The sequence below is a fragment of the Oncorhynchus tshawytscha genome, linkage group LG14 (assembly GCF_018296145.1).
Source record: "Oncorhynchus tshawytscha isolate Ot180627B linkage group LG14, Otsh_v2.0, whole genome shotgun sequence".
Taxonomy (NCBI): Eukaryota; Metazoa; Chordata; class Actinopteri; order Salmoniformes; family Salmonidae; genus Oncorhynchus; species Oncorhynchus tshawytscha.
Window position 1 is genome coordinate 43,163,066 of NC_056442.1, and position 16,842 is coordinate 43,179,907.

Consider the following 16,842-nt stretch of genomic DNA (forward strand, 5'->3'; position numbering starts at 1 on the left):
CCGCTCCTACCTGGTCTCGAACCAGGAACACAACAGCCACCCTCGAAGCAGCGTTACCCATGCAGAGCAAGGGGAATAACCACTCCAAGTCTCAGAGCGAGTGACGTTTGAAACGCTATTAGCGCACACCCCGCTAACTAGCTAGCCATTTCACATCGTTTACACAAATTCTAGACTTAGTTATAACATAATAACACACAGAAATATGAGCCTTAGGTCATTAATATGGTCAAATCCGGAAACTATCATCTCGAAAACAAGACGTTTATTCTTTCAGTGAAATACGGAACAGTTGCATATTTTATCTAAGGGGTGGCATCCATTAGTCTAAATATTCCTGTTACATTACACAACCTTCAATGTTGTCATAATTACGTAAAAGTCTGGCAAATTAAGCGGGCCAAACGGTTGCATATACACTGACTCTGCGTGCAATGAACGCAAGAGAAGTGACAATTTCACCTGGTTAATATTGCCTGCTAACCTGGATTTCTTTTAGCTAAATATGCAGGTTTAAAAATTATATACTTCTGTGTATTGATTTTAAGAAAGGCATTGATGTTCATGGTTAGGTACAGCTCGGGGGTTTGAACTTGCAACCTTTCGGTTACTAGTCTAACGCTCTAACCACTAGGCTACCCTATCATCAACCATGTGTAGTTAACACGTGATTATGATAGATTTTTTTTATAAGATAAGTTTAATGCTAGCTAGCAACTTACCCTGGCTTACTGCATTCGCGTAACAGGCAGTCTCCTAGTTGAGGGCAATGAGAGGCAGGTGGTTAGAGCGTTGGACTAGTTAACGGTAAGGTTGCAAGATTGAATCCCCGAGCTGACAAGGTGAAAATCTGTCATTCTGCCCCTGAACAAGGCAGTTAACCCACCGCTCCTAGGCCGTCATTGAAAATAAGAATGTGTTCTTAACTGACTTACCTAGTTAAATAAAAAGGTGTCTAAACATTTTGGGGGGGGCTAAGTCGGTGTCCAAAAATACCGATTTCTGACTGTTATGAAAACGGCCCTAATTAAATCGGCCATTCCAATTAATCGGTCGACCTCTAATTCAGACCCTTTACTCAGTACTTTGTTGAAACACATTTGGCAGCGATTACAGCCTCGAGTCTTCTTCGGTATGTTGCTACAAGATACACGCCAAAATTACAGGTGTGCGGTTCTCCCATTATTTTCTGTAGATCCTCTCAAGCTGTCAGGTTGGATGGCGAGCGTTGCTGCACAGCTATTTTCAGGTATCTCCAGAGACTGTTAAGTCCGGGTTCCAGCTGGGCCACTCAAGGACATTCATAGATTTGTCCTGAATCATGTCCAATCAATTGAATTTAACACAGGTGGACTCGCGACCACAAGTGGTGCAAAATAAATGTACACATACACGTTATTCAATCATTGCGCGACAACTGCTCGCGAGTGACTACGTAGCCGGGCGCTAAAATATAACTTGGTTCTATTTGTGACGCTCAATGCGCTGCCAGTCCTGCCTCTCAAATCTCCTCATTGGTTTTTAGGAGCATATATCCAAACGGACAGTTCCATTGACCTCATGGCTTGGTATTTGCGCAGACATGCACTGTCAGCTGTGGGGCCTTATTTAGACAGTTGTGCGCCTTTCCAAATTATGTCCAATCAATTTAAATTAACACAGGTGGACTCCAATCAAAACATCTCAAAGATGATCAATGGAAACAGGATGCACCCGAGCTAAATTTCAAGTCTCATGGCAAAGGGTCTGAAGTCTTATTTAGATAAGTAATCTGTTTTTCTGAAGAAAAAAAACTGTTTTCGCATGGTCAATTATGGGGTATTGTGTGTAGATTGCTGAGAAATTGTTTAAATTATACATTTTAGAATAAAGCTGTAATGTAAACTGTGGAAAAAGTCAAGGGGTCTGAATACCTTCCAAAGGCACTGTAGCTCATCCACCTACTATTCTGGCAGCATTAATTAAGTGTGTGTGCACGCATATACTAAACCAACTCAGTAAGTATCCTACTCCCGCACTGCAGCACTGACTTGGCAGGTTAGCCCAAGGAACCAGGGGTTGGAGGGAGATATGTGAACCCCAGCCAAGACCACACCAACCAGGCCCAGTCATCTGAGCTGGCCTGACAGGAAGTAGAGAGAGCGGGATAAGTGGGTGTGGGGTCGTTCAAGTTCAACAGAGACCGATGCATAACCCCAACATGACACCATGACCTAGTCAGGGTGGGAGCACAGAGCTGTTGCCTTAACAAGGCTGAAAAAGTGTTTGTTTGCACGTGTAACTATGCACTAGTGGATAATTCAAGCTGTGCGTCTATGTGAACGGTAGCATCAGGGTAAGTTCACAATGTTTTGTTATGCAGTCTCAACCCCCAAGAGTGGTTCAGGCAATTACTAAACAGTGGCATTGACATGTCACATGCTTAACGATTGAATTGCCAGCCTCCGATTCTCAGACAATTTAGCATACGTGATAGTTCGCTTTAAAGGAACTGTACTGCCTGGATGGATAGGCACAAACACACTAGATCGCACGACCTTTGAAATGTCTGCTATGAGTTAACATGCTTTAAAGTACTACAGTATTGCCCAGGTCAATAGGCCTATGGCAGTGCCACACAAAGAAATGTGTATGTGATGGAAAGGAAGGAAACAAGACGTCACGCGCATCATTTTTCTATGTAAACCATAGCTTAATATAGAACAAGCCTTACGGGGGACAATTGGCTCTGGATTGTTGTGGTCTGTCTTGCCCTAAAATTCTTGCTACAATGACCTCATTCCTATCACTACTCATCAGCCAGATCCCATCCCAGAGAGCATTTCAAATGTGATAAAGAACTTTACATTTGTTGGGCAGAATTTAATTACAGTGTTCTCTGTACATTGGATTTGGATTATCAACAACATTCAAATCACAGGTGAGTGATCTCATTTTCTACATCAGGACTTCCTAACTCTTTTCACCAAGGAACAGACAGGTGTGTACCCCCAAGTGGCACAGTGGTCTAAGGCACTGCATCTCAGTGCAAGAGGCATCACTACAGTCAAATCCAGGCAGTATCACACAATTGGCCCAGCGTCGTCTGGGTTTGCCTGTCATTGTAAATAAGAATTTGTTCTTACTGGCTTACCTAGTTAAATAATGGTTACATTACTAAATTACAATGGTGGCACACTTGGCAGGCTAAAGCAGTTATTGGTTACGGATTATCACAATCCCACGAATTCAACATGAAAGACAAAGTTATTCAAACAAAAGGCATTTGGTTGAGTACTAATAATGGGGCACATTTGGGATCATGGCTCGCCTGACTCAAGGCTCACGAGCTACTCTGAATCGGCATCCATTTTGAGCGGAGGTTCTCAGCCAAATTCACTTGTCCGTAAACGCCGTATATCGGCAATCGCTTCTCTCACGCAGATCTTACTAAAACAGAAAGACAACTTGTCTGGCAAGGATGCCCGACATTTGAGCGAATGCCAAATTAATTATTTCCTACGCTACATGATCCTTAGCATTAATGTACAATCCACACACCGGTCATTTTTCATTCACGCACAACATGCAGTTACAAATTCACAGGACAACAAAAAAGCAGACCTGACGACTGTCACAATACACACAGTAATATTGCTAACTACATGCATGTAGGCTACGGATAGTGGATAACTTTCAAACCCTCAGTTCTGCCAAGTTCCGATAACGTGAAACGAAAAGGCGTGTAGGATGGCTACGCTGTGCGGCGCCATGTTGTTCAAACAGCTTTTTAGGTCGTCACTAGTTACCACAGCCACAAAGTTATAAACACCACCTATTTACACAATTTACCCTAACCACAGTGCTAACCTCGTGTCTAGCCTTATATTAAGACCAAAAACTAAGACGTGTTACATTTTTCTTAACGATATAGTCAATTCTCACTGTGTGGCTGTGTTAACTAGCTAGTTGCAACCAGCGCTTTCCCAAGCCAACTTGAGTTACCACGTGGTTGGTTTTCAGGCTTTAGCGCGCGTAGTAAGTGTGGCACAGTACACACGCAGAAGCCGGCTTCTTGTTCTCCTCTATTCTCTTAACAGATTTAGATTCTCTAATTTGTCTGTTTTCAGCTTAGTTCGATTGTCACCGCTTACAGCAAACCCTAAAGTGCATATGATTACATGCAGGCTAGCAAGCAAGTAGTTGGTGATGAACGTTCCACTCCGTTCTCTTATATCGAGGCGGATATATGTGAACGAAGTTGAGCGTTCCTCAGCTAGCAAGCAGTCTCCAAAATACCGAAAAGATTAATGAAAAGATGGAAACCAACGTCTGTGGCAACTACTACCAATAAACGGATCAGCATCAGTGCCATTTAAACCGCAGGGTAGCATCCTCGTCATGCTGTGTCATCCTCTGAACATGACGCATGGGACCGAACTTGACAATGTAGATCCTACCACACTGGCCATACATAAGCAGTATGTATTCTCAGTTAGCTGAGATCCCATAATATCACATCCCTCTGTCAAATTACACACGCCACATACATGTGGACTATATGCCACGTTCAAAACAACTGGGAACTCGGAAATAAACTACTTTGGCGTGCTCAAGACAACAGGGAACTAAAAAAAATGTTTTTAAAAGAGCCCCAACTGACAAAACCCATTTTGAACAATCATCCAGTCGGATACTTTCTAGGGCTAAGACTTTCCGACCTGAAGAGCATTGGCGTCATGACTTGACCTATTTTTCCGAGTTCCCAGTTGTCTAGAAAGCACCACACAGCTAGATAACACTGGTTACAACACAACCATGCGGACTGGCGACAAAATGCTGCATCCTTAACCAGCACCAGCTAACTACCGGTACGTCAACTATAATTCTTTAACGATTGGGTTCAATGTCCGAAAACAAGCAATCATTCACCCACAAACCGAGAAAAGCATAGGATAGTTTCTCATAACGTTAACAAATCCAACTGAAGTTAGCTTGCTACCTCAAATCAATACCAAAGCCGGCTGCATATAGACGAATTCTTACCATAAATTTGTTTAATGTTGAAGGATATTGGCTAGCTAATAAAGTGATTCAAAATGTCGAACCTTCTGCCTTCGTCAATTCTATTTCGTAAGCTAACGTTTATAACCTTCGAAGACTTAGGAAGGGGGTGTCCTATCCCTTTTTGGGGTGGGGGTTGGTCGGGCTCGCAGAGGAAAAATCAGTCTGGAAAAAGAGCGACAACTCTATCCCCCAGATCGATCTACTGGGTTTAAAGTCCATTAAAAAGCGCGGATGAATGCTGATTGTCAATTGGTTTCTCACAGTTCTTAACTAGCAAAGAATATAGTTGGAAACCCTAACATTTACCTTTCTCTCCTTCAGTCCGCAGTCGGACGGAATGTACTGTCCCGGAAGCCGGTAGTCAAATTCCGGTTTAATCACAGTCATGTGACAGGGACGCCGGTGTGATTTTAGCTACACGTTTTAGTTAACGATGTACTACTGAACCACAAACTAATATCCAGTACAGTATTCTTTTAATATTAAACTTATTCATATACACACACAAAACAAACTCGCCGGTTGATTTGACTTGCATGGGTGTAGCCAGAGTCTTGACTGTTCAGTCTAAACAGTTTATCAAGATGTGTAAAATGTATGTGTTTAATATGCATTCTTTCATTACATGTGTATTTCAAATGTTCAATAAAATGTGTCCATTGTCTGCAACATCCAGCAATTATTCATACCTTTGCTGCAGTGAGGGTTCATGCCCAGTGTCACCTCAGTTCCTCCTTGCCCCTGCCCAGTTTCATAATTAGCCATCCAGATCTGCAGGCTGTTATAACACATCATAAATAATGACAGATCTTTCAGAAACTTGTCCCTCATATGACAAACTGACCTGGTGATAGACAACTCCACCAAGTGGATCTGAAACTTTTATTAACCTTTTTTTACAGTACTGTAACAAAAAAAAAAACAAAAAAACTGGATGATGAAGACACATTTTCCATGCTCTAATTACAAAAGGAGGTTATCATGGGTGGGGAAAGAAACTGGTTGTAGTATTGATGCAGACTGAGCGTATGTTGTTCATCAGCCCAATTCAGATCAGCTCTGAAAAATATCTGATGTGATTGGTCTAAAGACCAATTAGTGGGGAAAAATATCACAAACCGGGAGAGGCTGAACACTTCCTTCCTGATGGCTGACCCTAGATCAGTTATTGTGGAGCCTGAAAGAGATGGCGTAATACATTTATGTGGAACTGATCCTAGATCAAAGAGTAAACTAATTTAAACAGTGAATGAGGTCCCATTTTCCACTCCCTGCTCCAGTCAGTTTGGCTACCCAGAACACAACCATATTTTCACAGGATGGAGAGAAGCTGGTGACAAGAGAAAGAGGGGTAGGCCTTCCTGGCTCTTTTCAGACATGGAATAAAGTACTAAAACATAAGGTGTAAACGAGCCAGGGAGGGCTACCCCTGCTACCAATGAGGGACCACTAAGGAGAGTAGGGTGGGTACCAGGGGAGGACAGTAGGGGGCAATCTAAGCATCGTAGTTGGGGTTCTTGCGGAGGATGACGAAGCCCTCCAGGATGGGGGTGACGGGGAGATACTCCTCTGTGGCCAGCTCTGCCCTCTCTCCATGGGCCAGGAGCACCGGCGTGGTGTGGGTCTGGAAACCTGTGATGGCTTTGGGCTTACCGGCCTGACCAACCACGTCCACCGCCTATCGACCAATTACATACATAAACCATGAGGTCGAATCCACTCTGCCATCATCTTATAGCATTTCATCCTGAGAGTGAAAAGCACTTGCACATCTAGACGTTACTTCGCATTGGAGAGTTCAACCATTATTAAAATGAAAATCTCCAGTACATTTCACTTGCAAGGCATCACGTCACATCGTGCTGACGTTTTGGCCTTCATCACACCATCTAGGCTACATCCTCAACTAGCATTGTATTTTGAATATGAAGTTAATCCTCCAGGCTCTTATTAAGAGCATAGAGTGAGCAGCAGTCCTTACCTGTCCCACCCTGACGGACACGGGCAGCGGCCTCAGCTCCTCGTCGAATGTGACCAGCATACGGGGCTGCATGGCAGCCACCAGGCCATAGAGAACGTAGTGAGACTTCCCCAGGATTACTGCAGCACACACAGGAAACAGCAGGGGGCGATGTCAAACAGACAAATATTTAGAACTGGGTCAAGGCATTTAGAAGACTTACTACAAGAGCCAATGCCATTCAGGAGTTGAACAATTGCTAATTGTTGTTTTTTTAAGTGGAATTTTCCATCCATACATTGAAATTCAGGTCACTTCCTCAAATTACTCAACATAAATGGACTTCACCCCAATCCTAAACAAACAGATGTGGAAAAACAAAGGGGGGAAGAAGCAAATAAGATGAGTGGTGAAGAGTAATGAGGAAAAGGGCTTACTGTTCTTGACATCGAGGAAGGAGACTAGGACAGTGAGTAGTCCTGCCACAGCCACCTGACTCATCAGCTGCCTGTCACTGTGGTATGGACACAGTGTCAATGTCCCTTTACCCAGGTGAGTCAGACCCTGTGGACATGGCACAGAGCAAGGGTTAGGAGACACAGACTCTCCCCCTCTAACACGTAGGTTAGAGTGCCAGAGTGGCACCTCTTTTTGCAACCCACCTGTGCAAGTCGGACCATAAAGAGGTTGTTGGGGTCTTTGGCATGGTACTGAGCCAGCTGCCTCAGCATGGCAGCCAGGCGGGCATTGTTTGTTCCTGCAGAGAGAGCGAGATGGAGCCGTGAGTCGTCATAGAAACCAATCACAGCTTGAGACGCAGTCAATGGAGAAGGTCTCATACTTTGATGTCATCTGGCACAGTGAATTCACAGTTATAGGTATTTTTCTTATTCAAGGACAAGGAATAATTACAGGGGAACATTGTAATAACTTAGTGAGGCAAATCAAAATAACTTTGAACGTCTCGATATAATAATGAAGACACTGACTGATTGGGGCCCACTCACCACTGCCTACCATGCCCATGGCAAAGATGGAGTTGTGGGAGACCTCTGGGTCAGCATCGTGGGAGAACTTGCTGAGTGTGTCCAGGATGTTGAGGCGAGGATTCGACACGGAGATCAGGGCCAAGGCCAGAGGTACCGCACGCCTTAGAGTAGGCTCTCCATACCGCAACTAGGAGAGTGAGTGAGATGGAGAGAAGGCAAGACAATAGAGAGATGAAGAGAAAAACAGTTAGATGTAGGATGGTTGGATTGAGCCAAAGAGACAGGGGCTAAATCAACCCCCAACATGTCCTGAAAATGTGTTGAAGCCAAATGGAGTGAACAGGACAGAGGTTATACTGACCAGGTGTCCAAATGCCCGTAGTGCCATCTCTGAGCCAATCTCTTCTCCCATAGCAATGAGTGCAATACCCAGGACAGCCACACCCTGGGAGGGGGAAGCAGAGAGCAGATTAGTTCAATATCAAATCTCAACTCAAACCCCTCATTAGATTGTATTTTACATTTGTCGTCATTTAGCAGGCACTGTTATCCAGAGTGGCTTACAGGAGCAATTAGGGTTAAGTGCCTTGCTCAAGGCCACCAACAGGTTTTTCACCTATTCAAACCAGCGATGTTTTGGTTACTGGCCCAACACTTAAAGCACTAGCCTACCTGACACCCCTTTATTAACAAACGCCTGGCATACCTGGTGGGAGCCCATGTCAGCTGCACTCTCTTTCTTGTCTTTATCCTTCTTATCCTTCTTGTCTTTTTCTTCCTCCTTCTCTTTGGCTTCATAGTGCTCACTGCAGATGTGGAGCAGTTGCTGCACCTTCAGTACATTACCAGAACCTAGCATGGAGAGAAACCGAGAGATAAATATAGGAAAGCCATCACTTGTAAATCTCAATGAGATCACCTGTATAAATAAATATGTAAATCAATTTTTTTTTTTTACAGAAAATTGGAGACAAAATGATAACTCTGGAGCTATGAGACTGACCTGCATAGGCACAGACGTCCACCAGCGTGTTAGCGAAGCTGCGGAAGGGCTCAGGCACCACCTGCAGCGCTGCCAGGGTGGTCTCAATGGCCTCCCCTTTACCCAGGTGGTTGAGGCCCAGGCCCAGGGGCAGCCAGCGGGCGTATGTGTCTTTCAGCTCCAGCTCACTTTTCTCCATGATGGACTGGACGATGGTGGAGGTGACATCACCGTTGCACGAGCCCACCGCGATCATACCGCACGCCAGCGCCGTCACACCTGCCACCTGAGAGTGTGTGACAAGACATAACATGGGACAGTGAGCTGGGTTTAATGAGTGTGGATGTGTAATAGACTTAAGAAGACAAACTGTGGAACTACACACACAGTACCTCCATGCTGGACTTGGAGTCTACCATGACAGGTAGCAGCAGAGAGAGGACGTCCTCACGGTTCGAGCCAGCATATGCCAGGCCCAGGCTGGGGATAGAGGAGAAAGGTCAGGGTCAAACCCCACCTAAACAAGTACTTTTCACAGGCAGAGATTACATTGTGCTAATGGACTAAACAAACCTCAATACAAATCTTTAATGTACAAGGTGTCAGGCAGTAGGGGCTAGCGGTTGATTTGGGACTAAACACGCATTTCCTTCTCTCCTTACCCGAAGATGGCTCCTATCCGCATGACGTTGCTGTTGTGGAGGACGTAGTCTGACAGCAGGGCCAGGGCCGGGTCACACTCATTCCTCACCCCAGAGTTTACTATGCCACAAGCCAAAAGGGCGCCCGACTACAGGGAGAGAGACAAGAGAAAGAGAGGGGGAGACATATCTACATGAATAAGATGTTTAGGGCATTTCTGGATGCCGTGAAGGTTGTGGTGAGGAGGTTTTAATGCAGGGTGTTTGGTAAGAGGCTGAGTGTGTGTGCTGACCTTAATGTAGTCTTCTGAGGAGTAGAGGTACTTGTCTATCTGTGTCAGACCACCATCCACATCCCACAGCAGGATCATCCCCAGAGAGGCTGCAGCACTCAGCATACCTGGAGATAAACACAGAATTAGCAACATTTACACAACAGCAATATATTATTTTTGTTACTATGCTTGAAATTAAGGATTAGCAACGAAGGCAATACATTAAGTTGCTGCTAAGCATCCTAGATTCATGAGACTGGTACTCACTGTCGAACCACCAAACATGAACCAATTTTCAGTCAAACCCCCACAAATGTGAACCACGAGGCCCATTTGAAGACGGGGATGTGAGGCTGTGTGTGTGTGGTTTCCCTCACCATGGTCTTTGTTCTTGTACAGCCATTTGTTGCCGTCGTCTGTGAGCAGCTTGTCCTGTCCAAACCCTGCGTTGACGAAGCCGTTGACAAATGAGGAGGCCAGGTTCATACGAGCAGAGTCCACCTGGGAACCACTTCCTCCAAACCCTGACAGACAGACAATGGCATGATGAAAAGGAGGATGAGGATAGAGGAGTGTGATAGAACACGACCAGGACATTAGTGAGCTGCTGAAGTGAAGGTGCTGAACTCACTGTTGTTCTCCAGGTGGGTTTTGTAGATGTCATCTGGGACTTTGGGTTCCATGATGTCCAACTGTAAAGAAAGGGAACAGTATGTTACTGGCTGCCTGGTGCTGAGTCATAGCCACTAACAGGCTTAAATGTCTTTCACTAATTGGTTTATTCACTATACCAGCCATTTATTATCCTCTAGCCTCATTTGTTCTCACACTCTATGCACCATTATTCTCCCACATGACCCCTAACCCACTCTTTCACTCTCCTCTTGGTACCTTCTTCAAGCCTCCTCCATTTCCCCCTCAAACATATTAAATAAGAACAGGTCTCTCTACAGGTCATATTCCCCTCCTTAGCCCTACTCTAAAAACCTTCTCTCTAACATACACTCAGCCCTCAGTCAGTCACACTCCATCCACTGACTTCAACAGTGACCCACTCCTCAGTCCTGCTCTAAACACTCACTCTTACAACCCCCTCCACTCTCTAGTCTACCCATCTTCTCTCTTTCTCACCTCTCGGGCCAGGGCCAGGAAGTTGCTGTTGAGCTGGACGTTGGACATGATCTCCGTCAGGTCCTCGTAGTCCTCCACGTCCTCGTTGAGCTCCAGGAACATGCCATGTCGGCCCAGCATGAAGGCCATCTCCTTCTGGATCACACTACAGGAAAACACCCACTAAACCATCAACTCTTCATGCACATCATTAACTATGGAAAACACTGCTGAATGCATTCCCAATGACTGTCAATAGAAAATGTGAATAACGATTAGAAAGAAAATACTGTTTACCACTATAGGTTGTACAGGGAACTGCTAAAATAAATGAAACACCAACAAAGTTTTCTAATTGGGAGTTGGGCCACCACAAGCTGCCAGAACAGCTTCAATAGGCCTTGGCCTAGATTTGACAAGTGTCTGGAACCCTATAGAAGGGATGCGACACCATTCTTCAACAACAACAAAAATCAAAAAATTGGGGGTTTTGTTGACGGTGGTGGAAAACGCCATCTCAGGCGCCGCTCTAAAATCTCAAATAAAATGTTCAATTGGTTGAGATCTGATGACTGAGACACACACCCCTTGAAACACCGTATGCTCCTTCGAGACCCCCCTTTCAAAGTCACAGCTCTCTTCTAGCCATGGTAGCCAAAACAATAGGCAACCCTAAGCATGATGAAATGTTTTAATTGCTTAATTAACTTTGGAACCACACCTGTGTGGAAGCACCTGCTTTCAATATATACTGAACAAAAAAGTAAAGTGATGGTCCCATGTTTCATGACCTGAAATAAAAGATCCCAGAAATGTTCCATGTGCACAATCTTATTTTTCAACTTTTGTACACAATTGTCTTTATTTCCCTGTTAGTGAGCATTTCTCCTTTGCCAAGATAATCCATTCACTTGACAGGCGTGGAATATCAGGAAGCTGATTAAACAGCATGATCATTACACAAGTGTACCTTGTGCTTGGGAAAATAAAAGGATAAAATGTGCAGTCATCACAACACAATGCCACAGATGTCTCAAATTTTGAGACATGTTCAATTGGCATGCTAACTGCAGGAATGTCCACCAGAGTTGTTGCCAGAGATGAACCATTTTACTATAAGCCACCTCCGTTGTTTTAGATAATTTGTCAGTACGTCCAACCGGCCTCACAACCGCAGACCATGTATAACCACACCAGCCCAGGACCTCCACAAACAGCCACCCCGACAGCTGATGAAACTGAAGAGTATTTCTGTCTGTAATAAAGCCCTTTTGTGGGGAACAACTCATTCTGATTGGCTGGGCCTGGCTCCCCAGTGGGTGGGCCCATGCCCTCCCAAGCCCACCCATGGCTTCGCCCCTGCCCAGTCATGTGAAATAGATTAGAGCCTAATTTATTTATTTCAATTGACTGACTTCCTTAAATGAACTCAGTAAAAATGATGAAATTGTATTGAAATTATATTTTTGTTCAGTATACTTTGTAGCCCTCATTTACTCAAGTGTTTCTTTCATGTTGGCAGTTACCTGTAGGTAGCACTTCTTTCGAAAGTTTTGCTGTGAGATAATTAAGTGTGAGAGTGTGTTGTGTCAGTCTGTACATGTCTTTGCAGGATGTGAAGATGTTCTCCACCAGTTCCACGTCGTTGAGCATCAGGGCCAGCCTCAGGGCCTCTGGGTAACGGTTAAACTTCCTGAAGATGTTAAGGGAACACTTCAACAGGGCAGAGTTCTCTGGCTCAGGGACGTAGCTCACACAGCTGGCATAGAGAGAGAGGACAGAGGGTTTAGTTAATACTGATGAGAGGAACAACCTTTTGTCTCTTTAGGCTGATGTTGAGGCAGACTGGTACATGTGTTTGAACATGTGTGTGTGTATATATATATATATATATATATAAATAAATTAAATCAAATTTATTTATATAGCCCTTCGTACATCAGCTGATATCTCAAAGTGTTGTACAGAAACCCAGCCTAAAACCCCAAACAGCAAGCAATGCAGGTGTAGAAGCACGGTGGCTAGGAAAAACTCCCTAGAAAGGCCAAAACCTAGGAAGAAACCTAGAGAGGAACCAGGCTATGTGGGGTGGCCAGTCCTCTTCTGGCTGTGCCGGGTGGAGATTATAACAGAACATGGCCAAGATGTTCAAATGTTCATAAATGACCAGCATGGTCGTATAATAATAAAGCAGAACAGTTGAAACTGGATATATATATATATATATATATATATATATATGTTTGCCCCTCACATGGTAAGGTGTGTGTTGTGCACTCACCTGGTGAGGTAGAGGCAGACCTTGGCATATGCATTATCATCTATGTAGAGCTCCAGCATCTCCAGCTTCTCGACCTCCATCAGCAGGTCACAGGCCTCATGCTCAGCGTTGTGGGCCATGTTGTAGGGCACAATCTCCTTCACCAGCTTCAGCAAAGTCTCCTGCTGCGCCTTATCACTCTCCTCAACCTCCTGCCACTCCTTGGCCACCTCGCCCGCCAGGTGCCTACACACAAACACACCAGAGTTTAGGGTAGAAGACTAGGGCCGGGACGATACTCATAAGTATCGCTGAAAGAAAAAGATTGAACTTCTTTAGGAAAACAGCCCAAATGTTGGAAACAAACATCCTTATGTTGTCATCCAGAGTCACATGTATTTATTTTCCAAGCTATAGCACACAATATTTTACACACAGCAGATCGGTCTGCGTCGTGTTTTAATTTTTGCCATGGGAAAAAAAATCTAAATACTGGTATTGTCACAGCCCTAGGTCAGACCACACAAACTGCCTACTGCTGCCAGGCATGGAATGAATGAGGCAAATAAGTCACATTTTTACTTAGTCTTCCATTGGTATCAATGCATGACAAAGTGAAAATTCTACTTAAGTAGAAGGTAGGATTCACCCATGTGTTAGCCATTTCAAATGGCGTCCCGTCCCGTACCCTACCTGACGTATTCATGTCCCCAGGACGCCAGCTCCTCCTGGGAGCCCAGCAGACGATACTTCAGACACTCCCGCTCCCCACTCATTGTCATGGCCAAGACCGACACCACGTCCGCACAGAAACTCTGCAAAAACAAAAAGACATGAGTTAGCTAGACATATCCATAATTACAGTTATGATCAGTCCTTCTGAACAGGAATCCCTAGTTCCATCCAGAATTACGAGGTCCAATATACTAGGTATATATCCTTGTTTTTCTTTTCTGTATCTCCAGTAACATTGTAAAATAAATCCATCCAAATGATTTGCACAGTGGTTATAAAGTAAAAGCAGACAGGGAAAGGAAGCAATACAGTGGTTGAGACAGTCTTGCATTCCTTCCTCCTGTTTTCCCCACTGAACAGTTAGCCATTTAGCAAGGACATAGAATCGGTGTTCCCACCTTGTTCTCGCCAGGCACCATGCCCTCGTAGATCTCTTTGAGCTTGCCATAATGTGGCCGCAGGAATTTCAGGGGCTTGGGCACAGAGGTCATGGAGGTGGTGGAGGAGCGGATCTGCCTGCGCAGCTCCTCTAGAGCAGGCCGGTACAGAGACGTGTCTGTCTCCTGTGGGTGGGTGAGAGAGAAAGGGGGCAGGGGGAGTACAAAGAAAGTTTCATATGCATTAGCTACCAAAGTTCACACAGTGTATGTAAATGACTGACTCTCCACTAATGCCTTATGTACAGTATAATACATAAGAATTGAAAAAGCTATACTGCCCTACCAAGCAAAAAGGCAGTAACTTCTCAGAGTGGAATTGAGGAAAAAAAGCTTTTATTTACCTTGCTTTCACAGTAACTTTATGCAGTTACTGCTAACATGACCCCCATTTTCTCCAAAACACAATAGAGGCAGGATACTTGTCCACACGATTAAGCATGTATTTAATGTAGCAAAAATTATATTGCTCATTTGGTAGAAAATTAGTTAGTTACTGCCTTTTTGCTTGGTAGGGCAGTATAGTCCCAGTGTCTAAAGCAAAGCAGACTTTAGGTTTGGTAGTTATTGTGGTACTCGGCAGTTCTTGTGGTAGTGGTACTCACACCAAGCCTCTCCACCATCATCTCCAGCTCTTCTTGCAGCTGTTTGTCCTCATCAGACTGGAGAGAGAAAAGAGGAATTGACATTACAGTATGACAGATTCCATATGCAATGTTGGGCAATTTAATAACTGAACCCTGCACAGTAAACAGTCAAAAAAATAACAGGTCTTCCAACAGGGAACTATTGCAATAAAAGGCTGTGCAATTTGCTAACAGCTAGATATTGGGAGCATTTTGTCGTACACCGGTCCTATACCATTGTCAACTGATGGTAGGGTTGCCATGATAACTATGTATGTAACCTTGCCTCCATTGTTATGGTGTTTAAAATGGGCTGTTGTTAATGTACTCGCTAATAAGTTATAAAACTCTCCATGTAAATAGCTAGCTAACTAAACAAACAAACACGTAAAAACTAAAGCCACCTCGCAATCAAAGATCACGTCATATCTAGCTAGTTACGCTGTCTCAACGAGACAATCTGAACCACAGGCAGGTTGCTACAGTTCCAAAGTCACTACTAGCTAGCTAACGTTACTGTCTATATCAAAGATTGGTATAACTAAACTGTGACTGTACTGTGGTAGCTAACTGTTGGCTAGTTAGCTAACAAGTTTGCTAACTGTTTGCTAGTTAGCTAACAACATTAGCGAACAGAGAGCCAACGTTAGCTATTTTGATTATGGTTGTTGACATTGCAACACTAACATTATTTAGCTAGTTAACGTTACATTATTTTAACTTGGCTAGCTAGATACTTAGCTAAATTTTATTTTACATTTCGGTGGTTACTTTCTGGCCTGTCATCAGCAATTGTTAGTTAACGTTAGCTAGCACAGCCAGCTCCTACTGTTACCCTAGGCTAGCAAGCTAACGTTAGGTAGTTTTATAGCTCGCTTTCAGTCGGACATAATAATCGTAATTGTTGGCATCTCGTACTTAGCCAGCCATGTCATACTTTTCCATTAAAGGGGACTCAAACAGTTCGCTATTCTTTTGAATGACAACGCTTTCGGCCTGTTCAAACATGCAGTGAGTGAATGACTCAGGCAAAAACGCTACTCTGCTTCCCTTGTTCAAGATGTTGAGAAGTGTCCCAACTCACCAGTTCTTGCTCATCTTTTTTATCCTTGTCCTTCCCTGTGGGCTTAGTCTCCTTTAACTCTGTCTTTTCGGACTGCTTTTTCTCTTTATTTTTTGCCTCCTCCATGGTTGCAGTTTCACGGAATTCGGCTACGGATACACTGAACAACCGGAGACCGGGTACACCGCTTCCTTTCTTCAAGAACCGTTGTGTTCTACTGCCACCTGCTATGCAGGAATAATATTGCACCGATCCCTAACCTAACCCCAAGACGATATATGGCAGCACTTAGACTATCCAATGTTGACACTGTCGTGGCAGAATCAGAATTAGTTGGGTAACATAGATAAGACGTTTTATTTTCATAATATGCTTGTGAGATACTTGTCATTTAGAATGTATTTTGTTGTACTATAGTGTTGGCCGTTTGCAGTTATCTGTTCTCTGTCAGGGTTCAGTTACTTGGGCCACAGAGAGGGGAGAGGTCAAGCTTGTCTTCATATGTAAACGTATCTTTTAAACCATGTGAAATGATGATTGAGGGGGAACCAATTATCTCTTGGCTTCACAATGTCTGTGTGCCAGTCACTCCCTACTTTTCCCATCGGGGAGAGGAGGTGGCAGTGTCTGGAACCATTCTATGTTCCCTCTGAGGTTGCCCTTATCTTGACCTAGAGGCTCACTCTCCTCTCTGTGAGCTTGTCCAGTATGGGTTGTA

The 16,842-nt window shown here is 44.2% G+C and overlaps 2 protein-coding genes across 11 annotated transcripts in view; both read right to left on the minus strand.

The window, feature by feature from the left end:
• LOC112267243 (eukaryotic translation initiation factor 4 gamma 1) overlaps positions 1-5,431 on the minus strand; it is a 65,644-nt gene extending 60,213 nt beyond the window's left edge. For 8 of the 10 annotated variants that reach the window (XM_042297568.1, XM_042297565.1, XM_042297564.1 and 5 more), the window contains exon 1: positions 5,353-5,431. The gene's annotated coding sequence lies outside the window, so the exon portion shown is untranslated. Of the gene's footprint in view, positions 1-3,681; positions 3,786-5,025; positions 5,285-5,352 lie in introns of those variants that run through there. The other 2 variants (XM_042297559.1, XM_042297560.1) reach the window with 2 other exon arrangements.
• Positions 5,432-5,909: 478 nt separating this feature from the next.
• On the minus strand, positions 5,910-16,342 carry LOC112267245 (26S proteasome non-ATPase regulatory subunit 2). Its single transcript, XM_024445483.2, has 20 exons — positions 16,146-16,342; positions 15,041-15,097; positions 14,397-14,561; positions 13,957-14,078; positions 13,285-13,509; positions 12,604-12,762; positions 11,025-11,169; positions 10,525-10,585; positions 10,271-10,417; positions 9,912-10,018; positions 9,640-9,767; positions 9,370-9,457; positions 8,999-9,263; positions 8,702-8,847; positions 8,357-8,440; positions 8,014-8,182; positions 7,669-7,763; positions 7,444-7,570; positions 7,028-7,146; positions 5,910-6,724 (listed from the first exon to the last, which is right to left on the minus strand). Exons 1-20 carry the CDS (start codon positions 16,248-16,250, stop codon positions 6,542-6,544), a joined length of 2,697 nt encoding a protein of 898 aa, XP_024301251.1. The 5' UTR covers positions 16,251-16,342; the 3' UTR covers positions 5,910-6,541.
• Between the last annotated feature and the right edge of the window lie 500 nt (positions 16,343-16,842).

Coding starts and splice junctions, on each gene's coding strand:
- LOC112267245 (XM_024445483.2), bottom strand. CDS start 16,250: ATGGAGGAGGCAAAAAATAAAGAGAAAAAGCAGTCCGAAAAGACAGAG. Junction 10,586..11,024: donor TCCTGGCCCTGGCCCGAGAG/GTGAGAAAGAGA, acceptor CTTTCTTTACAG/TTGGACATCATGGAACCCAA. Junction 8,848..8,998: donor GGACGTCTGTGCCTATGCAG/GTCAGTCTCATA, acceptor TCTCCATGCTAG/GTTCTGGTAATGTACTGAAG.